This window comes from Megascapheus bottae, chromosome 15 (assembly GCF_031878675.1).
Source record: "Megascapheus bottae isolate mThoBot1 chromosome 15, mThoBot2.hap1, whole genome shotgun sequence".
NCBI classification, from domain to species: Eukaryota; Metazoa; Chordata; class Mammalia; order Rodentia; family Geomyidae; genus Megascapheus; species Megascapheus bottae.
Genome location: NC_143523.1, coordinates 1,035,529 through 1,060,723, shown reverse-complemented (window position 1 = coordinate 1,060,723; position 25,195 = coordinate 1,035,529). Strand labels below are relative to the sequence as shown.

The 25,195-nt window shown below is 56.2% G+C and overlaps 1 protein-coding gene across 6 annotated transcripts; it reads left to right on the top strand.

Moving 5' to 3' along the window:
- Positions 1–1,282: 1,282 nt before the first annotated feature.
- On the top strand, positions 1,283–25,195 carry Lrrc27 (leucine rich repeat containing 27). 6 transcript variants are annotated; one of them, XM_090345581.1, is made up of 12 exons: positions 1,283–1,595; positions 2,126–2,378; positions 5,072–5,202; positions 8,407–8,465; positions 9,881–9,949; positions 11,392–11,544; positions 12,975–13,341; positions 13,951–14,097; positions 16,081–16,174; positions 20,323–20,441; positions 21,451–21,580; positions 24,901–25,195. In XM_090345581.1, exons 2-12 carry the CDS (start codon positions 2,163–2,165, stop codon positions 25,042–25,044), a joined length of 1,629 nt encoding a protein of 542 aa, XP_090201707.1. In that variant the 5' UTR covers positions 1,283–1,595; positions 2,126–2,162; the 3' UTR covers positions 25,045–25,195. The 6 variants fall into 6 exon arrangements, with proteins under 6 accessions (XP_090201707.1, XP_090201709.1, XP_090201708.1 ...); XM_090345582.1 differs by having other exon boundaries at positions 1,287–1,595; positions 21,451–21,550; XM_090345583.1 differs by lacking the exon at positions 9,881–9,949 and having other exon boundaries at positions 1,286–1,595.

Here is a 25,195-nt window from a genome sequence, read left to right as displayed (position 1 = left end):
CATCTGCGCCTGGTCTGTTCGCCCCGCCCCGTACGTAGTGGAGTCTCCTCCGAACACTGGGCCCCGTGGGCGCGTGGTCCCGTCTCACCAGGGCCCGCGACCGCGCGGGAGGCACGGCGCCAGCCTGAGGGGCAGGTAGGCCTCGAGCCCGGGGAGGGACCCGCTCCGACCTCCTGCTGTCCGCGCCTTCCCTGCCCGGTCCTCCCGCACAAAGCCGCGCGGGCCCCAGGCCAGGGGGCGCGGACGCAGGCAGGCTCGGGGGCACGGATCCCAGACTGGGGGCGCGGACCGCAGGCTCGAGGGCGCGGACCGCAGGCACAGGGGCGCGAATCCCAGGCTCGGGGGCGCGAATCCCAGGCTCGAGGGCGCAGACCCCAGGCTCGGACGCGGATTCAGGCTCGGGGGCGCGGATTCAGGCTCGGGGACGCGGACCCCAGGCTCGGGGGCGCGGATCCCAGGCTCGGGGGCGCGGATCCCAGGCACAGGGGCACGGACCGCAGGCTCGAGGGTGCGGACCGCAGGCTCGGGGGCGCGGATCCAGGCTCAGGGGCGCGAACCCCAGACTTGGGGGCGCAGACCCCAGGCTCGGGAGCGCGGACTGCAGGCTCGAGGGCGCGGATCTCAGGCTCGAGGGCGCGGATCCCAGGCTCGGGAGCGCGGATCCAGGCTAGGGGGCGCGGATCCCAGGCTCGGGGGCGCGGGCCGCAGGCTCGGGGGCGTGGATCCCAGGCTCGGGGGCGCGGATCCCAGGCTCGAGGGCGCGGATCTCAGGCTCGGGAGCGCGGATCCCAGGCTCGAGGGCGCGGATCTCAGGCTCGGGGGCGCGGATCCCAGGCTCGAGGGCGCGGATCTCAGGCTCGGGAGCGCGGATCCCAGGCTCGAGGGCGCGGATCTCAGGCTCGGGAGCGCGGATCCCAGGCTCGAGGGCGCGGATCTCAGGCTCGGGAGCGCGGATCCCAGGCTCGAGGGCGCGGATCTCAGGCTCGGGAGCGCGGATCCCAGGCTCGAGGGCGCGGATCTCAGGCTCGGGAGCGCGGATCCCAGGCTCGAGGGCGCGGATCTCAGGCTCGGGAGCGCGGATCCCAGGCTTGAGGGCGCGGATCTCAGGCTCGGGGCGCGGGCCGCCGACGTCTGGCGGGCGAGACGGACTGCGCAGGCGCGTTGCGGCTCCTCGCGGCTGGGTCGCGCAGCTTCCGTTCCGCGGGTTTCCATGGTGACGCTAAGGGCCGCGCGGCCTCCATTGTTGGTTGGCGCATGAGCCTCGCCCTTGAGGCGGGGCTGGGAGCCGGGGGCGGGGCCTCGGGCGGGCCGGGCCCGGGCCCGGGCGGCCGACGCCAGCCAGGCAGCCCCTCCCGCGCCCCTCGGCTCCCCGCGCCCCTCGGTGCCCCCACGCGCCCCTCGCTCCCCGCTCGACCCTCGCTCTCCGCGCCCCCCGGTGCCCCCGCGCACCCCTCGCCCCTGGAAGACTCTGGAAGAGGCCCGAGGGTCCATAGCCTTTGGGGAGGCTCCGAGGCCAGCGAGCTCACAGACCCGGGCTGCCCAGGGCCCAGCGTCCTCCGCCCCGGACGGGAGCCGGTCTTTGGGGCGCCCCAGCCGTAAGCACTGCAGTGCGGGGGGCGGGGGGGGCGGTCCCTGCTGCGGGAAGTGTTGGGAGATCCGGCGGCGAGGGCGCCAGCCTCCCGCGAACCTGTGGAGCAAAGCATCGAAGAGCGAATAAGAATCCGGACCCCACCCGCAGGCCTCACAGTGCCCCGGGGCTGGCCCGCCCCGGCCCGCCCAGGCAGCTGCGCCCTCACCCGAGGGGGTCCGGCTGACCTGGACCTGTGGGCAGCTCGGGCGGTGCTGAGGTGGAGATGGCCCCGCCTGGTCTCAGCTCTAAGGCGATGATCTCTTGCCATCTTTGCATGTTCCCAGAGTTCAGAGTATGGAAGCTCCACGAGGCAGTGTCAGGAGTGGAGGATTTCGGTCCACCCCTACCTGCACTCCAGCTTGTTAGTTTGTTTTTAGCGCATTTCAAAGTCAGATCCAGAATTTCGAGCAAGTGAAACCACTGCAGCTCTGTCCTGGGGATTCGAGTTGCCTGGGGGTGGGGGTGTGGTGGTTATGTCTCCTCCTGTGTTTCCAGATGACTCTTGACCAAGAAGGATGAGAGGTGGCAACAGATGGAGGAAGGTGACGCTCACCCTTCAGCTTCCTGGGCTGCCCATGATATGGAGGGCCGGGAGGGCCGGACTCAGACCAGGAGCTTGCGGGCCTCCCCCTACAAAGAGGTTCACAAGGACACGGAGCAGGTCATCTCTTCTCCCTCGCTGATTTTAGACTTGAGTAACAGTTGTCTGAATCATGTTGGAGAAGCCTTTAAAACCCCCAACCTTCAAGTAAGTGGTCAGGCGCTCCGGGTGTATGTACCATGGCCTGTTCCAGGGCTCCTGCTCCTTAGAAGGGATGGATTCTGGACTGAGTCGCAGGAGCGGTTGGTTCTCTGGGTTTCCTAGGCCAACCATAGGAGCAACTGAGAGGCAACACTGGGTGACAGACATGGGTGCCTAGCCAAAGGGCACCTTCCCTGTCTGCGGGCCGCCTCTACCGGGAAGTCCCAGGCAGAAAACACCTAGGATACTCAGCTGCCCAGATGACCTTTCCTTTTCCATCCCCTCCACTTTCTTCCCTTCTCCCATCTTCCCTTCCCTTCCCTCCCCTTTCCCTCCCTCCCTCCCTTCCTCCCTTCCTTCCTGTTTTGAGACAGGGTCTCCCTATATAACCTCAAATGCACAATTCCCCCCCCCCCCAGTGTACACCAGCTTTGCCTCTCATTAACACCAGCTTCTAAGGACCCATTACTGGCCTCAGGGACTCCCCACTTGTGTTTCTGCATTCATGCATATGTCACCTTTGAGAAATGAGTGCTTTCAGTTTTAACAAAGGGGTCTGGCCAGCCTTAAAGTTCCTGATACTTTAAGGCTGGTAGAAGAAGAAGAAGACTCCCCAGTCCTTCAGGTTTAACAGCACTTACACCTTCCAGAGGACAGGTACCGACCGAGAAGAACTTCATTACCACAGCCAGGGTCCACAGGCAGGCACCACTCAGAGCTATAGACCACCAGGGGGCGAGGAGACCACTCCGAGCTGAAGACCCAATACAAGGTGCAAGCCAAGTTGTACAGCTGCACAGCAACCCCTGGAGACACACACAACCCCACCAGACACGCAGACTTGGGGACACTGAAAGAGCCTTCCTCTCTTTCACACACTCAGACCCCCAAGAAAAGCCAGAGAAAGCTGTTCCACCATCAAGCCTCAGATGCAAAGCAGTACCTGCTTTTGCAGGGAAGGAGAGTTGTGTATCTTTCTGAAATTCATTTACTGGCATTCACAAAGACCTGTGGCTTCAAATCTGAGCACTAAAGTTAGTGCACACAGAGAGGAAAAGAGCAGGCCTGAGAAGCTGAAGAATCTCTGCTCTCGTAAAGGAAGGGCCATCATGGAGGAAATCACACACATGCATAGGGATGGGTGTGTTCATGCACTTCAGGTGTACATACGTGTGCCTAGAACACACTTTTTTCTGTACCTGGAGGGATTTATGGGGAAGACAGGGAGAGACGTTTTATCACACATCTGGATATATGTACCTGTGTGTGAGCATGGGTTCTTTCCTATGTATCTGTACAGGTGGGAACATGCGTTTTTATGTGTCTGGAGGTATGTATTTGTGTGTGTGTGTGTGTGTGTGTGTATGTGTGTGTGTGTGTGTGTGTGTGTGTGATGTGCATTCTCATGCACCTGGAAGATGCACACGTGTGTGCATGGGATATGTGTTTTTCTGTCCCTGGAGTTCCTGGTGTCTGTGACAGGCATTTTCATGCACCTGGATAGGTATTGAGTACATTCTCATGCACATGGAGGCTTGCACTCTGTACCTTAATTGCCACTCTGCTCTCAAGAGACCATGCCAGCTGCCAAGAGACAGGAGTGGTGATTTCTAGTCAGTGATTCTAAGGAGCCTATTAGGGATTTTGACTTGGAAGACAGGGCTGGTAGTTGAACTGCAATTTAGGAGGCTGTGGTAGGAAGTCATAATAGCTCGTTCTCATGGGCGCTTCCTGGCTCTCTGCTCATTTAGTGCTACTCTGTGACTTAGTTCCCAGACCTTTTCCTCCAGGAAAGGCTGCAGCACAGGGCAGCTCAAGAACTTGCTGAAGGTTGTATGGTGACTAGTTTTTGAAATCCAAACTTCAGCCCAGACGACCTAGAGCCAATTTCTAGGACCCAGCTGAATGTGAATATTGGTGCAAATATGTGTGATAATGCAAAAACAGATACAAGATATAACAGCAGCATTACATAAGGTAATGCTATACATTATAATGTATGGCTATACATTATATACAGTGTCCCCCCCTTATCCAGAATATTAAGTAGAAGATTTGAGAAATGATAAATGCTATAATAGCTTATCACAATCTGTTGTGAGTTTTGCTGGTTATCATTCTTGCTCACCATGCCTGGTGTGTAAGTTACCCCTGCAGGAGACACTGGCGGCGGCCTCTTCCAGCGCCTGCGGTCCAGGCACTCCGGAGAGGGCTCAGATCCGCAGCGTGCATTGGCTCTGCCTCATTTACGATGGTGACTTAAAACTGAGCTGCTCTGCCAAGTTCTAGGCGGGTGCTTCTGGATTATGTGATGTCTCAAGAGCCTCTATCCTTGAGTCTTGTTACCTTAGACTGAACCCCAGCATCAGCCGTGGCTCTGACTATTCACTGCCAGGGCCTCTGAGAGCCATGATCGCTTCCTGTGGCAGGAAGAAGGAACCAGAGGTTCCAGCCTCAAGATGTTTGAGGTGGAGGTGATACGCGTGCAGCCACACTGGGCATGGAAGTCCCTCACAGCTCTGAAAGCGGCTGTTTTCTATCCAGTGTGTTGTCTGCTGTGTCTGCTCCTTGAGTGTAAAGCATTTTTGTGTTATAACTGTAGTTGTGGTGGTTGGCAGGCCCTTTGCAGTGTTCGTGGACATAGCCATTTTAAATGCAGCTGCTAACAGAACGTTCTGGTTCCCCTCTTGCTGTGGAAGCAACTGTACCTGCAGAGGAACGCCCTTTGCACCATCCCTGGAGACTTCTTCCAGCGGCTGCCCAGCCTGACGTGGCTTGACCTTCGCTTTAACAAGATCAAGGTGCTTCCTGCAGGAATCGGATCGCACAAGTAAGTGGTGGGTGTTCCTCTCCAGGTCTCAAGAAATAATTGTTTTAAAATGCCTCAGTCTGGCCGGGAATGTGGCTTAATGGTAGAATGCTTGCCTAGCACCCTGAAGCCTTGGGTTCCATTCCTCAGTATCACTTAAACAGAGAAGGCTGGAGGTGGTACTGTGGGCGTAAGTGGTAGAGCCTTGAACACAGAGAGGCTCAGGGACAGTCTCAGGCCCTGAGTTTAAGCCCCAGGACCAGAAAAAAAAAGTCTAAGTTCCTGGCATCTACTCTGCAGTGGATTTTTACTTTAGAAAGTAGTTTCCAGAATTGTCCAGAGGTTACGAAGGCTTGCTGTCCCAAGCACACCTAACAGGAGCCACCGTGACCACGGTTTGGGCTGCAGTTGGCTACAGGAGGAGAGGAAGCAGCCGAAACACTTTTATGGGGCCATACATGCATGTTTCCTGACAGCTAATTCCATCTTGGCTCACTCATGTAGAGCTGCCTGTGGGCCAGAAATACCTCTGATGAGTTAAATCCAGCCACCCTGTTCTTCCAGGCCCCACATCATTTGGAAATAATGGGAAATCCTCTTTTGGAAAGTTGGAAAGGCCAAGCAAGAGGCATACTTAGCCCCATCCCTGTCCCTCAGACTCCGAGGACACCTTGCCTGCCTACCCGTGGAAGCCTAGGCTCAGAATTGCCCCTCCCAGGAGCTGGAGGCCCTTGGAGCCCACCCTGGGTGTGGCCTTCTGTGTCAATGTTTCTTAGCCCCCGGGTGCCTTCGTTTTACAAACACTTAGACCTTCCCCTCTCCAGTGCTCCGGGCAATGGAAGAGCTGGAAGAACGCATGCCAAAGCCCTTGGGAGATGGTGGGCAGCAAAGAAGCCAGTGTGGAGAAGCAGAGCAAGACAATGCAAAATGAGGCCAAGTAATTGAAATCTGTGCTGTCATGCTGGGAATTTATTTGGAAGTTGCAGGAAGGTTGGAATGCAGGGTGTAGAGCTGGACTTGACTCAGGCCATGGAACAGAGGCTACTTTGCCTTGCCTGCAGGAGGTGGTGGTCCGGCTGGGCTCCAGGTACTGGAGAGCCTGCTGGCTCAGGTGGATGTGGGGAGAAGAGAGGTCTCCAGGGTACTCTTAGTGCCATGTGACACTGTGTCCTGCTCGCCACATGACAGCATCCTGGGCCCTGCACAGGGAAGACACAAGAGCCCCTTCCCCTGGGCTCCGAGGTGCCGTCTTACCATGTTACTTCTGTGGTTGCCAATTCTGAGCGGCTGTCATCTCTTCCTTAAGGAACCCAATAAGAAGGGTGGTGTCCTGGGGCAGCAGGCAGGCACATCGCTACACCCTGCCCAGCCATCCCGGTGTGGGGCAGCTGCCCGGGGAGCCCTGCTTCCAGTCCTCGGAGCCTTCAGCCTTCGCTGGGGCTCTCGTCCCTTGTGAGGTGTCTTCAGGCTTGGGAACTGAATACTCTGTCCAAGATTCTTTTAGCCTCAGCACCCAGTTGTGGAGAGTAAATGCTATAAAGAGTGAAAACGAAGCAAAGCCATTCCTGTAAACACGACTTCTTCCTGAAGGCACGCAGCTCTCACATCGTCAGAGCCGGTGCTTCGTGCTGCTCGAGAGGTGGTTTATAACCCATGAAGTCAGAAGTGGGTCCGCTAGCTGAAGGGCTCACACACGCCAACTACAGACTTTAAGGAATTGTGCCTCATTAAAGTCTAAAACAGTGGCATCACTGAGGTTCTCTCCCTTCTCCACTGGCTGGTCAATCTTCCTGGCAGAGGAGGGTTTTGAAAGGTGGGTCAGGTCCCTTTGCCTCCTGAGGTAGACAAACTCGGTGCAGTGTGAAGGTTCAGATGCAGTTGAAAGTCAGTGAAATGGAAGTGGCAGTGAGTTAACTTCACATTGTAGACAGTATATAATGGATTAGCATTCATAAATATATCATTGGAAGTATACACAAGAATGTTTTAGTGCGTCATTGATTACAGTAAGAAAATTTCCTGCCTACTTTGATTTAATATGGGGAAATGTTTTACTATTTTCCCTGCCCCCCCCCCAAAAAAAGAAAAGAAAAAGAAGAAATCTAGGCCCAGGGGCCAAGCCCACCCTTGTCTTTGGCTGCCATCAGTGTCTGGAAGCCCTGCTCAGTTCACAAGGTGCAGACTCCAACTTTTGGGGCTACTTGGAATGACTGAAGTAGCAATCATGAAAACTTGCTTTCAGAATTGCATTCTTTAAACACACCAAATAGTGAAACAATTCAAGGAGTAAGTTAATGATCCCACAGTGAGCAGAAAATGGGTGTGAGCTGCTGTGGCCCCCGGGGGGGTGTCCTGTGGCCCTCGGCCCACACACCCGCTCTGCTGCAGCGGGCTCAGGAGCCCAGCCAGCCGTGGCAGAGAGGAGAGTGGTTTCGGCAGTTGTCCCCTCCATGCCTTGTGGGACAAGCAGCATGGGCCTGGCATTCGAAGCATCGGGAGCCCTCCTCCACCACTGCACCCTGGAGAAGCAGGGTTGTTGACCTGGTTGTTAGTCTCTGTTATAGTCTTAAGAAATTATTGTGAAGAACAAGAAGCAAAGCAGTGTAAAGGTGCAGGAGGGAGCTGAATTTGAAATACGAGGTGTCCTTCACCACCCAGTAAAGCCCTAGTGTGTGCCATTCATCTGTGCTGCCATCTGATCATGTATCCACTGTGTAGGTGGTCACCTTTCTAAGGGCTGTCACTGGGTTCCAGAAACACCGCCCTGACTGCTCTTGGCTCTGAGTCTTCCAGTCCTGGGGATAGATCGCTGGCCCCTAAGCAGAGCGGACGTCCAGTACAGCAAAACTCCCAAATGCTTTTGAAACCACTTTTCCCAGACCATCTTGAAGTATTAGTATTAGCGCTGCTGTCAGGGAAAGCCCAGCACAGGGCAGGCCAGCCATCACCCTGGGGTGGGGGGTCTTCGAGAAAGAAGGGGTATCCTCAAGGTGTGGAGCAGTGGAGAACTCAGCTGCTAGGCTCTGGAAGTTAGTGACGCCAAGGCAGAGCCAGCCTCCTGGAGCCCGAGACACACAGTGTGTTTGTGGTGGTGTGTGCACTCCCGTCACGCGTCTTCCAGGACTACCTAGGAGATAAAAGACAGATGAAGGAATCTCACAGAAACTAGAGATAATCATTTAATTTTCTGCCTCTCAAATTATTTTTTTTGGTCTTGTTTTAAAGGCATTTGAAAACCTTGCTTTTAGAAAGAAATCCTATCAAAATGTTGCCTGTGGAGCTGGGTAAGTGTTGAAACAATTGAGTGATTTTACCATGCTCTCTGTGAAGTTTCTGGGCCCTAGGATAGAATGGCTACCAGTATCGCTGTACCAGACACATGGCAGAGCGTGGGCATGCCCTCGGTTCTCAGGTTCAGTGAAGAGGAGGCATGGGTGCACGTGTGTGTACGTGTGTGAGGAGTGGTGAGAGTGGGGAGCTCCTGTACAGCAGTCTGCCTCCCTGGGCACCACTTGCCCAGTTCCTCGGGTTTCTGTGCTTTTCCTGGAGCCCCAGAGCCTTGTCTGGGTACCCTCTTTCCAAGTGTAGTAAGGTGAGTCTGGCCCTCTGTATTCCTGGTACTTTGCTTACATGGTTCAGCAGTGTGTGTGTGTGTGTGTGTGTGTGTGTGTGTGTGTGTGTGTGCGTGTGTGCGTGTGTGCGTGTGTGCACATGTGCGCAGGGAGTTATCCATGTTACATGTAAAATAGTCTGCTCATTTGTGTGCATTTTCCCTGCAGATAATATTCTGTATCTTTCATTTGAACTGTCTCAGATTTCTGTTCTTTGCTATTTTTGTCTGCTTCATTTGGACTTGGTTTGCTATTTTTCCAAACTTAATTGAATTGAAAGCTTAGGTCTGATCTTAAATTGTTCTTTTCCAATGTGTATTTACAACTACAATATTGCCCCAAACATTGCCTTAGCTATTTTCTTCCTTTTTGACTTGCAAGTGATTTTATCATACAGATGAAAATGTTTTCTGACATAATTGCACCGTCAGGCTATATATGAGTATACTGCTTAATTCACACACACACACACACACACACACACACACACACACACACACACACACACACACACACACACACACACAATAAACTAAGAGACTTTCCGACTATCTTCTGTTGGCAACTTTCACTTTAATCACCATTTTAAAGTCAGACTGGAGTTTAAAAAACCTAAACCCAACTATATACAATCTGCTAGCAATGTATAAAATGACAGATAGCTTGAACAGGTTGAAAAGAACAAATAGAAAATACATTTTGCCAACAGAAAACGTGGTGGCGTGGCAACGGCCACAATGGTGTGTGTCACATATGTCACTGGAGGCTGTCAACAGCCTCTTGTCACCCGGGAGATGTCAGCGCCCTTCTGTCACTCCAATGCAGTCAGAAGCATTCTCTCACCCAGATGCTGTCAGTGTCATTCTGTCATGGGAGCACTGTAGGACTCTGTTACCTTGGCACTACCTGCCATCAGCCAGGCACATTCTGTGACGTTCGGGCTCCCAGGTGCTGCCAGCGTTGTTCTCTTGCCCAGGCACCATCAGGGCATTCTGTCACTCCACAGCGTTAGCTTCATCCTGTCACCTCGGTGCTCGCAGGGTAGTTCTGTCACTCAGGTACTGACAGCCTCTCATTTTGTCACACAGGTGCTGTAGTACCCTTCTGTAACCTGAGTGCTGTCAGTCAAGCTCTGTTAGAGTCATTTGGTCATTCAGGTGCATCCTTCCTGTCACCAAGGTGCTGTCTGTGTCCTCCTGTCACATGGTCTGTTAGGTCTGTTCTGTCACCGGGCACCATTAGCGATATCACTCAGGCTTTGTCACCAGCGGTCTGCCATTTGGATCATCATCAGATTTGTTCTGTCAGTTACCCAGGCACCATCAGAGTTGTCCTGTCACTGATGTGGTGAGGGCCGTTGTCACTGAGGCGCCGTCAGGTCATTCTGTCTCTGAGGTGCTGTTTGTGAAAAGAAAAGCCTTTTTGTTTCTGTTCCTCAGAGAACATAGAGAAATGTCCTTGAGTTCAAAGTCTTTTTCCTTCTTGTTTCCAATTGGCTACGAAGCCTGTCTAGTAATGTTTTGGCACACTGTCCTTAGCTTTCATTTATTTAAAAAAGCTTGTTTTTCTTTTTAAATTTGATTTTATTATCAGGGTGACGCCCAGAGGGGTAACAAGTTGCATACATAAGGTAGTGAGTACGTTGCTTGTCCAACACGGTTCCCCACTCTGCCTTGTTTTTCCCCCACTGCGCTCTCCTCCAGCTCTTCCACCCAAGTTTGTTTTCCTGTGAGGAGTTGTTGTTGTTGTTTGGCAGGGGATGTGGGGTTTGAATTTAAGATCTGGGCATGGTCCCTGAGCTCCTTTTGCTCAAAGCTAATCTCTACCACTTTGAGCCACAGCTCCACTTTGGGTTTTCTGGTGGTAACGTGGAGATAAGGATCTCATGGACGTCTATGTCCCGGTGTGTGATCCTCAGATCTCAGCCCCCTGAGGAGCTAGGATGGCAGGTGTGAGCCACCGATGCCTAGCTTGGGGAGTTCCTATTTTTAATTGGGTGCAGGCACATCTTCCTTTACACCTTTGGCCATAGTTGTTGTAGCCACTTCAGAATTCTTACCTGCTGAGCTGTTTGGTCTCGAGGTAGGTTTACCCTGAGACAAAAGTGGCTTTACCCTTTATCTCAAATTTCTCCCAAATAATTCCTGTTTTATTAGAATTCCGTGTCTGTTAGATATTGTCCTCTACTTCCTGAAGCGCTTTTTTTCCATCTCTGGCTGTATTTGTAATGTGCCTAATGTGGTCTGGCCTGCGGGGCCGAGGCCCAGGTCGCTTCCTGAGGTCCCTTCACGACCGGGCCTTTCCTTTGCTTTGCGTGTCACCTCATTTTTGGGTTGTAAATAGACATTTTTAGGTCAGAAAGCATCACTGTGCTGTGAATTTTACCTGAAGATTTTGCTGTTCAATTTTACTTATTTTTCATAACTAGCTTGATCTGAGCCAATCTCTGCTGCAGTTTTTAAAAAGCAAGATGTCCAAGGTGCGTTCCTGTGCTGAACACTTGGGAGTCATTTTGAGACAGAGTAGCTGCTTCCATCGCGTGGTGGCGTTCATTCTGTAGAAGAGTGCAGAGAGCTGAGGCCCCTCCCCCCCCCCCCAGGGAATGTGTCCACACTAAAGGCCCTGAACTTGAGACACTGCCCTCTGGAGTTCCCGCCTCAGCTGATTGTGCAGAAGGGCCTGCTAGCCATCCTGACCTTCCTACGCATCTGTGCAGCGGACCACAGCTCCAGAAGCACAGCAGCTCCTCCAGGTTTGTGGACGACTGTTCCCAGCCAGTCACACACACACACACACACACGAGAGCTTGCCAGGGTCTGGTGGGGCTGATGGAGTACATCACGGGGCTCGGCAGGCTCTTCCTTGCTGAGCTCACCTGGCCAACACAGGGCCCCAGGCTGGCCAGGACACTCCACGTCATCCCACTCTTGTCTGTGGATGCACAGCGTCTGTGTAGGGAAGTGGCTTGGGGGGGCACATGAGAGCATGCGAGGGGCATGTGAGAGCATGTGGGAGGCATGCAAGGGGCATGCGGGAGCACATAAGAGCCTGAGATGCCATGACATCCGAAGTGGCTGGAAGGCCAGTGTGACACAGACAGGATGGCAGTATGGATGTACTGGACACCTGCAGGCGGGGTGGTGTGGCCGGTGAAGGTGGGCGTGAGGCTCTAGACCTGACCCGTGGGAGGCCAGGGGCAGGGCCTCTGGCAGCCTCTGGGGCCTTGTCGTGTGGTATCATTGAGGATACAGTGACAGACTCCAGAGTAGGAACATTCTTTAAGGCAGTCTGTGCTTTTACAGAGGGGAAAAAATACCTCCAAAGAGGAACCACTGGGGTCAGGTCCCAAGGGAGGAAATATAGGCATAAAAAGGGCATAAGCTGTTGGAAATAAAGGGTCAGAAGGGTGAGGCACTCTTGAGTGGGGCAGCCTGTGTAACCAGCCTTGGCTCCCACCTGGCCTGGCACAGCCTATCACTTGTCCCAGGCCCCTCCTGGCTTCTGGTTCTGCGTGTCTGCCTGCGTTTTTAATAGTCAACAAAGCAAGTCACGTGCAGCAGCTTACACCTATACTCCCACCTACTCCGGAGGTGGAGAGTGGGAAGATGGCAGTTTGAGGTCAACCCAGACAGCAGGTGTGAGACCTGCTGTCAAGGGGAAGCCGTTGCGGTAGCTGTGCCCATTACACAGCAAGCGCAGGTGAGAAGGTCTCATGGACCAGGAAGTGGCAGACCCTACCTGAAAAGCATGGGCCAAGTGGTAGAACATCTGTCTAGCAATCTAGCAAGCACCTTGAGTTCAACACCAGAAACGAAGTGTTATCCACAGGAGCTGCTGCAGGCACAGGGGCCAACAACCAGCCAGAAAGGAAGATTCAGAAGCTGGGGTCGGGGGAGACACAGAATATCTGTGAATGTGGCCAGATGGCCTCATGGACTCCCGTGGAAGAACCCATGTGAGGAGGAGGTCAAGCCCTCTGAGCACTGTGTCAGTGCTCTGCCTGGGCATAGGACATCTGTCTAGAGCTGGGGCCGAGGGGGCAGGCTGCCTCCCACCTCCCCTCCCCCGAGGCCTGGTGTGGACAGCGCTTGCCTCGGCACCTGGCTAAAGGACAGGCATTGGACTGTTGGGTTGGTCTTGGGTTGGGTGACACACAGGCCAAGCTGCCGTTTACTCCTCCAGAGGCCTCACCGGTTACAAAGACGGACCAACATGAGCTCCCAGCCCTCGGAGTGGCTGTACCCCCGGACCGCGTGTCAGCCGAAGAAGCCCCCAGTGTGCCCGAGCCTGTGGTGACGGGGAAGGACAGCTTTCTCCCACCCGTGGACAGGCAGAACCTAAGTGAGCCCAGGGGGTTCATGGAGTCCTCAGAACACTGGCCGAGCAAGGAGGAAATCCGGCGCTTCTGGAAACTGAGGCAGGAGATTGTTGAGAATGGAAAATCCAAGCTTCCTGAGAACCGGCTGCTGCCCATTGAGCTGCCTCCCAACATCAGGGCAGCTTTGAAGAGCAAGGAGAAGGAATACTCCAGGCCCAGGGACGTGTTCAGGTAGGACTCACGGGACCTTGGCAGCCTTGTAATAAGGTGGTGTTGTAATTACCTGGGTTTAGGATGGCAGCAGACCAGAGAACTGGTCTCACAGAGAAGACCATTGGGAGAGACATCTCCCCCACGCCCCGCCTTGGGTGGTGTGTGTGTGTCCGTGGTGGGGGAGTATGAGCATTGGTCTCTATAAATACATATGTATGGAATGGAGGGAGAATGGGACTTTGCCACGTGGTGAGCCTGACTCGCACATTCTCAGGGCAAGTGTCCTAGTACTCAGGGGACCACAGCAGTCTCGAAAGTGGCAGAGGCAAGTCCTGGCCTTGCAGCTGCACAGCTGGCCTGTGGTGACATTCCGTGAGGGTTGTTCAGGATATAGTTCCTGCCGCCACGTGCCCACGGTCATACTGCCTCCTCACTTAACACAGAGACAGTGGCTTTTGGATCTAGTCTATAATCGCTGTGCAGTTGACCCACAGGCCTTGCTGTTGGGTTTCAGCTGAATGTGCAACATTGTATTTCATGCACACTGAAATACAGTCCTTCCAGGGCATGTGTAGGTGTTCTGTAGGAGCATTGGGTGGGATCAGTTAAGAACTCTTGTGATTTCAGGAGGAAGGCAGCCTCCTTCAGGAGCATGTTCCCTGCGCTCACATCACAGTACCACGTGGTGATGGGAGGGAAAGGACTCGAGGAGCGTCGCATGGCCGCGCTCAAGGAGATCCAGGAGAAGCGGGCTCTGGCGGAGCAGCGGAGAAGGTGTGTCTGCAACAGTGGGCAAGGCCGTGGGGCAGCTGCCAGGCTGACATGGTTTTATTGCCAGGCCTCAGAGGAAGTCTGGGCTGACCTCTCTCCGCCCTGGCCAGGCACGGTCTCTGCTCGTCTGGAAGCCGAGGTGTGCACTTCTTGGCACACAGAGGTGGTGGGCACGTGGTGGGGTGTGCTGCTGCTCGGAGGCCCGCAGCTCCTTGGAACACCTGCTCTTGCTTTCCAGATCTGACAGTGCCTCCTAGGACCAGCACGAGCACGGATCTGGGTGGTCACACAGTCATTCTTTGAGCAAGTCCCCATTCTGCCTTCTTGTTCCCTGTGCCTTGCTCTTCCTCACCGGCTCATCACCTGGCCTGGCGTGCTGTCTAGAGGCAGCATTCCCCCAGCTGCTGCCTCACGACTCCCATGGGTCCTGCCGTGCCCGAGGTCATGGTGGCTCACTTGTTGGGAGCTGCTCAGGCCCCAGCTTCAGCATTGCTGTGTGCGCCCGTAGCCATGCTGGCCACAAGCTTTCCCTCGCTGTGAGCCCCGGGGTGTAGGCCAACATGGACCACGTCCACAGTGTCCTGGCCCCCTCAGCTTGCAGTGCTCAGCCAGGCGTGGGTCGCCACAGACACTGAAGGGGGGCAGGGAAGAGCCCAGGCCATGCAGGGTCTCTGGTCCCTCTACTTCTTTGGGCTGGCCAGACCCACACCCTGCTGACCCCAGCTCTTCTCCTACCTCTGGCAGATGCCCCTTGCATGAAGGGCCACCAGTCTGGCTGGCCATGCTGAGACATGGGCTCTGCCCCTGGCCTCTGCACTCCCTCCTCTTCCGTCAGAGGTCTGGCTGTGGGGAGTGCAAGTCGGTTTCTCTGGGACCTGAGGAAGCAGCGGTCAGGGGCCGGCTGGCCTCTGAGCTGGACATACTTGGAGCTGTTTCAACCTCGATGAGAGGTTGAGGGAAATACTTTGGGTACAAAGAGAAGGTAACCCTTCACACCTCAGCCCTGAGACGCTGTCGCTGCCTCGTTGCTGGGCAGCTCCGGAGGCCGGCTGTGTGCTTCCTACTTGGGGCGCAGTCTCCTAGGGCTGCTTCTGAGCACCAGGCCAGGAAGGCCATCCACCCAGCCCCGTGGATGGAGCCATGGCAGACTCCGTCGGGGAGCCAAGTGGAGGGAGCAGGAGTGGGGGACAGCAGCGGGGACCTTGGGGAGCGGCTGCCTCACTCTGGACCTCCATGGTGGAGCCTGACAGGGAGGCCCTGTCAGGTGTGAGGGCACCCATTCAGGAGCTGACCCCAAGAAGGCCGTCCCCGGGCCTGCGGATGAGCGCTGCGGAGGCAGATGAGCCTGGGACAGAGCCTGGACATCTGCTAAGGAGAGAGCAGGAAGGGGCTTACCTGGGGCATGGTGGGTGCCAGCCACAGGAGCTGCTAGAGAGAGGGATGACCGAGGCCACCGTGGTGATGGGTGGGTCTCATCCCATCCCTAGCCACACAGCGCAATGCAGGGATTTGCTCTTCTCTGATGGCCTGCAGCGCCCAGGATCACTGGGCCCACCGGGGGCCTGGGAGGAGTCAGGGGCTCTGCCTGGGGCTCTGTCGGGGCATGGCAACTGACTCTCCTGAGAGGAGTCTACTCGTGAGGGACGGCCTTTCAAGCTTCGGTGCCTGGTGACACCCTCCAGGGAGGGGTCTGCACCTCTGTGTCCAGTGCCAGGCACTGAGGCTGGAGGAGCCCTGCCATCTTGGTCCAGGCACCGGCTGCTGCTGGCAGCACATGCAGATACACAGAGGGTCTTGGCCTGGAATCTGCAGGTGTGGGAGGATCTCAGAGGAAGGCATGCGTGCCCTGCTCAGAACTGCCCTTCGGGAGGTGGACAGAGCTAAACCTACTTGTGCAGCCGAGATCCACAGATAGCAAGTCTTATATAAACTTTCCTTGAAGCTGTGCACAGCTTGGGACTTTACTATGACTGCGGTTTTGTCTAGGGACAGGAAAGCCCTGCAGGAGCGGAGAGAGCAGGCCCAAATGAAGAGGAAGAAGAAGCAGCCCAGCATTCTGTTGCCTCTGCAGAGGAACACGGTACGCTGTCTGAACAGCCCTGCTGGGCCCATCTGTGGGAGGACGCAGGTTTGGGGCAGGACTTGCTATCATTACGTGGCTGACCCATCCGCCCTATGGGGCAGAGGACGCTGCCTGCCAGTCCCACACGCGCCGCCCCTGCTCACAGCCCCGGGCTGATGAGGCTGGCTGGGCCTGGCACTCACTGCTGTTGGCTCTGGCCTTTGAGGCTGGCTCTTGGCTTGCTGAACTGTCTGAGAAATCTGGTACTCGTAAAGAAGGGACGAAGCGATGAAGGGAAAAGATAAAACACGAGAATGGAACATTTCTGAGGTCTAGCTGCATTCCCAGTTTTTGCCCCGACATTTCCAGCCCACCCCGAGGTTCAGAAGGCCAACGGCCCTGGAAACCAAGGAGCATCATGACCTTGACCCTGACCTGGGGAGGTCAGCTCAGTGGTGTGGCGCTGGGCACTCCTGGGCACTTCTGGGACAGCCCCCGTGTCTCCTCAAGCCTTTGGAGGGCACCAGTGAGGGCTTGTGGGTCTGGCCTTCCTTTTCTCTAGGGTCCAGCACCCTGTGTCCTGCGCATGAGTGGGCAGGGTGTCTCTTAATGGGCTGTGGGCATATCTCCAGTCGTTAACCTGTGGGAAAGGCCAGCCCTAAGATGGCCGAAGACCTGTGGCCCCTTAGCTGGGGAAGGCGCCCAAGGGCTTGCTCAGGCCATCTTGACCTTGGCCTTTACTCACAGGAGTGGGTCCTATGCTGGGCCACAGCCAAGGTGACCTTGCACAGGTTGAGACTTCTTTTTAAACATTTTGTATCAAATGAATTTTAGACTTACAGAAAGTTGCAAGAAGAGTGCAGAGAGCTCCTGGGCTCTTCACCAGCTTCTCCAGGGGATGTCTTACGTGAGTGGTGCGGGGTTGTCTGTGGTGGTAAGCTATGAGGATGCACATGGTTCCTCTGTGCCTGCCCTCAGCAGGGTGGTCCCCTGTGTCCCCTCAGGGTCTCCCAGGCCAAAGTGGTCCTTCTCCCCCATCTGATGCCGTGGAGTAGCCCTGACCCGCTACTTTGTGGATGTCTGTGACTGGATTTGCTGGAGCGAGGTTTTGCATTTGAGTCAGCATATCATGAGTTTGTTCCAACCCCATCTCAGGTGGTGTGTTTCTCCCCTGAGTTTCTCTTGGCGCTTCTTGGGGAGCTGATCCAGGCTAGGGCAGAGACCTAGAGACCCTGGCTTACCAAGCCCCGTCCAGCAGGATCCTGTCCTCATCAGGTGGGCCTGCTCAGGACAGAATGTCCTGTTGGGCTGTCACTGCGTTCCTTACTACTTACCACGCCCCATCTGCTTTCAGTCATCCAACCAAAATAATGATTGGCTGGCCTTAGAATAAAGAATATAGCAATGGAGCCTTTTCCCTTCTGGAAAGTCCTAGTCCAGAGGTAGGATTTCCGTGGTGGGTTTGCTCAGGTCCCTAGCCCCTGACTGGTGTATGCATCATGCTCATGGCCAGGAGGGACCACAATGACTCCGCCACCCCGAAGAAAGGAAAACTAGAAAAAAACCTGGCCGGAACAGCAGGATGCTGGTGGCTTGAACCTGTAATCCTAGCTATTGAGAAGGCTGAGACCTGAGAATTGTGGTTCAAGGCTGGCTTAGGCAGAACAGTCCCCATGAGACTCTTATCTCCAGTTAGCCACTAGAATACTGGAAGTGGGGCTGTGGCTTAATATGGTAGAGTGAAAGAGCTGAGGTGTGAGGGGCCTAGTGTAACAGGAACAATTGCCTGAGCAGGATGGCGCGAGGTTGTCCAGGGGAGTGTATAGTCAAGACTTTGGCAGCCAACAGCTTCCTGGAAAGTCTTCTCAAATCATGTGCCTGTCCTTTGAGGGCTTTGGAGATCATTTTGCAGAAACAAAGGCCATTAGGTCATACATATCTATGAAGGAGGACGTGCACCTGTGTGTTTCAGAACTGTTTGCAGAGGCAGCACACAGTAGAGGAAACCTGGGAGTCATACGTGGATGGTAGGGAATCTGAGGGGAAGAGAACCACCTCGTACGGGCTCCTGCAGTGGAGCTTGGGGCAGGAGAGAGCGCCAGAGCACTGTGTGTGTGTGGCCTGGTGGCCATGCTGACAAAACCCACACACCAGTGTGGCTTCTGCAGCTGCGCCTGGGCACAGTGTGCATGCACACCCCGTGGGCGCCTGCTGGGCCGGGGGCGTCTGCCCGGGGCGGGTGTTGAGCAGGACCCTGGGGGCTAGCGCGCTCCTGCAGAAGCCATGCTGTTGTTTTCCACATTGCTCTAGAGCCAGCAGTGTCAGCAACCTTTGCACTGTTGGTGCCACCGCCATTCCTGCGCCATTGGTGCCATTCCTGTGGGAATGGAGAGCTTGGCCTGGGGCCCATGATGTCTGCCCCACCCTCCCTCCCTGCGCTCCACGGTCACACCCCCACTGGGCTGCCCACATTTCAGGTCCTGGCTCTGCGCTGTGCCGCCCACGTTCACAGTGGGTGTCCACTGTCTGCGGTCTCACTAGGGGGCTTCTTCCCGAGTGTGTTTTTAATATTTGAGCCCACTCAGTGTCTGACCTTGATCTAGTGTGGAGCCCCCCTGAGCGAGTCCTGCCTCACTGATGGTATGTGAGCAGACCTCGACTTGACCCGGCCCTGTGCAGCGATGGAGGCGGATGTAGGAAGAGGGCACCATGGTTTGTTGCTAGACAGGGGCTGAAGCTCAGACAAGGTCCTGGAACTGGTAAGCCCTGAGGGGGGGATGACAGACTGAACAGGGCCCAGTGTAGCCCTTGGCTGGACCTTCCATATGCAGATGAGAGGAGTCCTGGGAAGAACTCTCTGCCTCTCCACATCCCGTCCCTGCCACAGCTCTGTTTAACTTATGTGAGTCAGTAGGCCCCACCACGTAACAAGCAATGCACGTGCATGCACTCAGGCATGCACCGGCTTAGGCACCTGCAGACCAGAAGCTCCCAGGTCGAGGTAGAGCTGGCTCTCAAGCTCGGCACTGTGGGCAGCAGTGGCCACTACTCCCTGGGCACCTGGGCCTAGCTCCTCACGCCTGGGTGGTCCATCACATGGTGTAACAGCCGGATGCTCATGAGCACTGAGGCTGCAGGAACAGGACTGGGGGAGAGGGGGTTGGAGCGGTGTCCAGGCTCCACGGACGATGCCCGCAGGAAGCTGGCTAGTACGCTGCAGAGGGCTGGAGAGCATGATGGAGAGGGCCAGCGCGTGCTCGGGAGTGGACTCTCCAGAGGACGGTGAGTCAGGAGCAGCAGGACCGCAGGAGCTCTCCCCAGGCAGGGCAAGGCTGGGCCGGCAGGGGAGCACTCACGGATGAGAGCGGGGGTTCCAGGCGTGGCAGTGGTCAGGAGGCCATCTTGTGAGATTGTCCACCCGCAGACCTGTCAGTCCCCGCTCCTGTGCTCTCACTGCACACTCCACCTCCAGGTGCTCCCATCCCCGGTGCCATCGTCAGTGGGCAGGGCCACTGTGAAAACCTTGCAGAAAGGAAAGGGACATCGTTGAGAAGCCCTGGCCACAGCCGTGGGCCGTGCAGGGCCTAGGCCGCCTTGACCTTTATTGGTCCACCTCTGGGGCTGAAAATGGCAGGGCTGTGTCCCATCCCCACAGTGTCCCCAGGCATGGGGCACTGCCTGCTGCCCCTCAGACTGCAAGGGTATCTACAGGGGAGTGCACAGCGGTGCACCCCAGGGCTTGTGCCAAGGGTCCTGGCTAGCGGTCTTCGCATGCAGGCTCTCCAAGTATAAAGCTCCTCCTCTTTGTCTCGCCTGTTTGCATCTTCTATATTAGCTTGAGAAATCATGACCTAAAGTCATGGCCACGCTGTGCCAGGGGCTTGGGGGCCGTTTGGAATCATGTCTATTGCGTCAGTGGTGTGAATGAATTGGGGGCATCTGGGGCAGCCCCCAGCCCACAGGAAGAGCCCTTGCTCTGCACTTCATCAGGCCCAGCATGGACTGGAAGAGCCAGGCTGTGCGGAGAGGGACCACCCGCCAGTGTGAGGAACGGCCCTCTGGACTGCCACCAGCCGTCCGTCAGGCTGAGAAACCCGTTAGTGTCCTGGCATACATGCTCAGGTTAAAAACCTTCCTTTGGAAGACATTTTGTCGCATTTTCCTAGGTGGCACCCAAGATCCCATTCACTACAAACCTCGTAAATCAGGTGCAAATTCCAACAAATCCACTTGAGAAGATGAAGCCCAGGAAGGAGAGACCAGTGCAGGCGATTGCAGACACGAGGTTGGTGAGCGTGCTGCAGGGCAGGGCTCCGGGGCGCCTCACCACTGCCCGTGGAGCTTGTCCACCAAGGGTCCCTCATTATGCTGGTAGAAGGGCAAGTCTGGAAGACAGGGACCCCACCCTTAGGCAGGACCCCCACCCTGGAGGGCTTTCTTAGCCAGCCTCAGCCAGATGATCACCAGGAGGAGGTTACCTGGCGCCCTGCAGGGTGCCCTTTCCTGCCCCAGGCCTCTGTGCCCCAGCTCTGAACCAGTCTTCAGGTCTTCAGCCCTGGTGTTCTAGACCTGATCCCAGGACTCTGTGTCCAGCTTTCCCACCATGGGTTTTGGAGCCTTCCAAGTCACGTGACTCCTTCCACAGGCGTGTGCAGACACTCTTGAGTCCCTGGCAGTGTTGCTAGATGTAGAGGGCTATTATCCTATTAGAGCTTGGGAGAGCAGGAGGTACACTGGAGAAGTGGGGTAACAGCCAGTGGTTTACAGGTGGGGGAAAGTGGGAGCCCTGAGCTGACCTCAGGACAGCATAGAGTCGTAGGGTCACAGAGCAAGCAGGTGAGGACAGCTAGTGGGGAGGGAGGAGGGGCCTCTGGTCAGCTGAGATTGCATGGCTGGCCATTGTAAGTCATAATATTTACTAAGAGTAGCAGCTCCAGAGCTCTGAGCCTCACTGAGGCAAAGTCGTTTACAACCTCAGTCTCAGGATTTTCTGTGGCTTTGTTGAACCGTGTGGTAAAACTTTTACATGCAAACACGGTGTTCACATGTCTCCATGCTTCATCCTCTGCATCTCAAATGGATATAGGTCTTTCAGTAGAGTGTGGTCCTGCAGCTTTCAAGCCACCTGGGAAGGGAAGGGATGGGCTGTGAGGCCTGGGCACTGGAGCTCCAGAGCCCCCCACACTGTGGCTTGTATGTGGCCTGCAGAGAAGGGGCCCGCTGTGTCCTTGGTCAGGACAGGGACAGCTAGACAGAGCCCTGGGCCAAGCCTCAGGGTCTCCTTTGTCCCCAAGGACTGTCTCTCGGCTGGTGGATCTGGAAGAGAGGATTCGGCAGCACATAAAGCAGCTACAGGCACACAGGCGGCTCCAAGGGACTGACCTGCTGCAGGAGGTGAGGACAGCTATCCAGGACCTGGAGACCGTGAGTGCTGCTACCTCGTCAGGAACTTGTTCTCCTGACCAGTGCCCTCTGCCAGGGGGCCAGGCCCACCGGTCTGCCCTCTGCCACGGGGGCCGGGCCCTCGGGTCTGCAGTGCAGATATCCCAGAATCCCTGTTGGTCAGAGGAGACATTACAGCCACACTTAGGCCCACAGCTGTGCCAGGAGCTGATGGGCCAGCAGCCCTGGTGACAAGGACAGGAGGGGAACAGGCATTGAGGCAGGTCCCCTTCATGTTTCTGTGGGGTCCTTGAGATTTCCCAGCAGGAAGATGAGACCAGGGCTCTGGCCGGCTCTGCAGTTGCTGCTGGAAGAGGGGCTTGGCTGTGGCTGGCTGTGCAGTCATTTGGGCTGAAGTAATAGTAAAGCTAGCTTCCCTCTGGAGTGTGTGCTTTCTTACCATCCTCCTGCTGCTGGCCACAGAGGGCAGCAGGGGGAAGGAGAGGCCTCCCCGACAGACATGGCCAGCCCCGGCAATGGTCAAAGGGAGCAGAGACACCCAGCTGCCCCTCCCACCTCCTTCACGGCCATGGACTACTCCTTGTCCTCCAGGCCAGCCAACGGCCCCCGTGGGCGTCTCCTCACCAGCATGCCTGTCCCCCCTATCCCATGGGCGTCTCCTCTCCAGGATGTCTGCTCCCCCCGTTGGTGTCTCCTCGCCAGCATGTCTGCCCCCCCCATGGGCATCTCCTCACCAGGATGTCTGTCCCCCCAGTGGGCATCTCCTCACCAGCATGACCCCCCCCCGTCCTGTGGGCGTCTCCTCGCCAGGATGTCTGCCCCAATGTGGCGAGCATGGCTCCTGGCTCTGGGCTGAGGCTGAGGCCCCATCCTGGGTGGATGTCTCTAGAGCCTGGCCCCACAGCCCCCCTATGGCTCCATATCTATCATGTCCACTCATCAGCTGACAGGATGGACCCTCCCAGGGCACCTCAGCCCATCATGTATCTTGGCTCATCTTTACTCCACCAGGATGACAACATCGACCTGAACCCCTTGGCACTGGGGTGCTCTCTGCTGTAGGCGAAGTCTGATCTTCCCTTGTGAGTCCTGGGTTTTAGTAGGACCGAGGGAGCCTGGCTGCACTTCCTAGCCACCTTTACAGAGGGTAGGGCAGGCGGCCACATTCTGGTCACAAGATGAGGACAGAGGATGTGCCCAAGCATCTTGAGCGTTGTCTTCTCTCTCTCCCAGCCGGGACGCAAGCATAGCAAGTGCCAGGCAGTCCTCCCAGCCCCCAAGGCAGGTTGGGGATGGAGGGTGCCGTGTGACGGCCCATGGGAGATCCACCGCCGCCGGGCACTGCTCTCCCAGAGAAACCTCAGCCAAACAAAGGCTGCAGTGGCCAAGCCGCTTGCTAACCACACCGCGCTCTGATGCTTGGCTAGGGGGAAGCCTTGTATTAAGGGTCCGCTGAGATAAATTCACCCCACAGGACTCACACCACAGGAAGGCAAGCCCAGGAGCCCTGGGTTGGATGCTTCAAGCCTGGCGGGTCAACTTGGCTACAGATGCCAGCCCCACAGCGGGCCATCCTGTGGTGTCAGCCTCATTCCCCCCCCCCCCACAGGTGTCACTGGTCTGGGGACAGCAGCCTCAGGCTGCTTCCTGAGCTCTGAGGAAGGGGGTGCAGGCGGCACGTGCTGGATACCGAGCCCTCCTCCTCCTCCCCGCCAGCTGCCTCTCTCAGATCGTAGGAATCCCAGGGTGCAGTCGGCCTGGGTGGCCAACGGCCCCTGCCTCTCACGGGATGGTGGTGATGGCGGCCTCCGCCCATCCTGCCAGTACCGAGAGCTGGGAGCTGAGAGCACACAGCTTTGAAAAAGACTCACAAGCTGGCCAAGAAGTGCTCCCCAGAGAAGCCCAGACAGATACCCCAGAGGAACTCTTAGCGGTACATAAAACTTAAAGTGAACAAGTGAAGGTGAAAACAGAGGCAAGATTTAAGGAAAAGCTCCTAGAGGGTTGATGGAAGAGGCTCCACTCTGACTGAAAGTGTTGCAGAGATGTTAGAGCGCCAGCGGGCATAGTTCATCAAAGCACGAGACGGCAGTGGACGAGAGCACACACACCCCGGCTGGAGCCCACAGCGAGCGTGAGCAGCCCCGCCAGGCAGGCAGCCGTCCACCTCATGCCATGATGCAGCGTTAGACGCCATGATACTTCCTGGCCAGGAGTTTGGCCTCGTGGTAGAGTGCTTGCCTGGTTCAATTCCTCAGTACCACATCCTTAGAACAAGCTAGAAGTGGTGCTGTGGCTATAGTGGCCCAAGGACAGTGTTCAGCCCCTGAGTTCAGGCCCCAGGATGGCAAAAAGAAAGAAAGCAAGCTGCTTCCCTCAGAGCCTTTGGGAGCTACTGTAGAGAACATCCCTCCGTGCGGAGCTCCTCTCCTGGACCACTTGCAGGGACGGAGCAGTGAGAGGCGGGTACTGTGTAGGAGAATGGAATGACAAGAGCACAGAAAAAGGTGAAACTTCTGAAAGGAGTCAGAGGCAGTGGTTACTTCTACCAAGAGAACAAGTTTCAAGGAGGCAAAACGGTCAGTGAGTCCTCTGAGCCAGCAGCAAATACTGTTCATCATGATATGGTGAAATTCTGGCTCCCAGCTGGGCCTGGCTCCATCAGGAAGGAGGTAGCCATGCCCCGGTGCCCGCCGTGGCATCTCCAGGAGACAGGGGCTGGAGAGGAGGCTGGAGGAGCTGAGCTGCTGGGCTCCAGTGGGAGAGCAGGCCCTGGGCAGAGGGGGGAAAGCTGCTGCTTGCCTTCTGGCTGGTGTCTGTCCACTGGAGCCCCGTGCCTCCTCCCCTGGCTCCCCTCCTCCCCGCCCAGCACAGGGTGGATGGGAAACAGGAAACACACAGCTGGACCCAGGCTGAGGACTTCTGCCTCTGGGCCTTGGTGTCACAGCGTCTTGGCTCTTGTCTGCTCCCCGGGCAGTGACTACCAGCCACACATGGTGACACGGAGTTGCTGGGACTCTGTTCACGCTGCTGGCTGCCTACACAGCACAGTGTGGGGCTTGTTGGGGACACTGAGGTAAGCAGGTGCTGGGACTCTGTTCACGCTGCTGGCTGCCTACACAGCACCAGTGTGGGGCTTGTTGGGGACACTGAGGTAAGCAGTTGGCGTTCTTGGGCAAGGGATAGCATGAGAGCCAGCTAGAGTAGCCTTCAGGGTCTCGTCACCAAAGGAGCTGTGACAAGATCCGGCCTCCTGGGCATCCGTGCTGGCTCTGGGCTCCCGGCCGGAGGCCTCGCAGGGTCTGCCCGTCTCATGCTCGTTCCTCCTCTTTTCCCCAAAGGCCAAGAAGCTGCAGGAGGAAGTAATGAAGCTGAAGCTGGAGTCCACCTTGAACAAAGGGAACTCTCTGTCAAGGCTCAGTGGAAGCCACTTACTTCACTCACCAGAATCGCGACTTCAAAATATATTTTTTGACAGGAAATAGTAAGATATAGGCACTTCCAGTAGGGAGCACTGAGTCAGGAGCATGCCCGCCCCTGCATGCCATGGCCGGGCAGCCCCTAGTGTTCGCAGCTCTGGGCCCTGTTCTGAGGCTGAGAAGGGAAAGCCGCATTAAACCAGAGTACTGTGACCAA

Bases quoted from the DNA above. Each gene is read 5' to 3' on its own strand.
- Lrrc27 (XM_090345581.1), top strand. From the start codon at position 2,163: ATGGAGGAAGGTGACGCTCACCCTTCAGCTTCCTGGGCTGCCCATGAT. The intron at 14,098-16,080 runs GTGTGTCTGCAA...GGTTTTGTCTAG, and splicing joins CTGGCGGAGCAGCGGAGAAG to GGACAGGAAAGCCCTGCAGG. The intron at 20,442-21,450 runs GTTGGTGAGCGT...TTTGTCCCCAAG, and splicing joins CAGGCGATTGCAGACACGAG to GACTGTCTCTCGGCTGGTGG.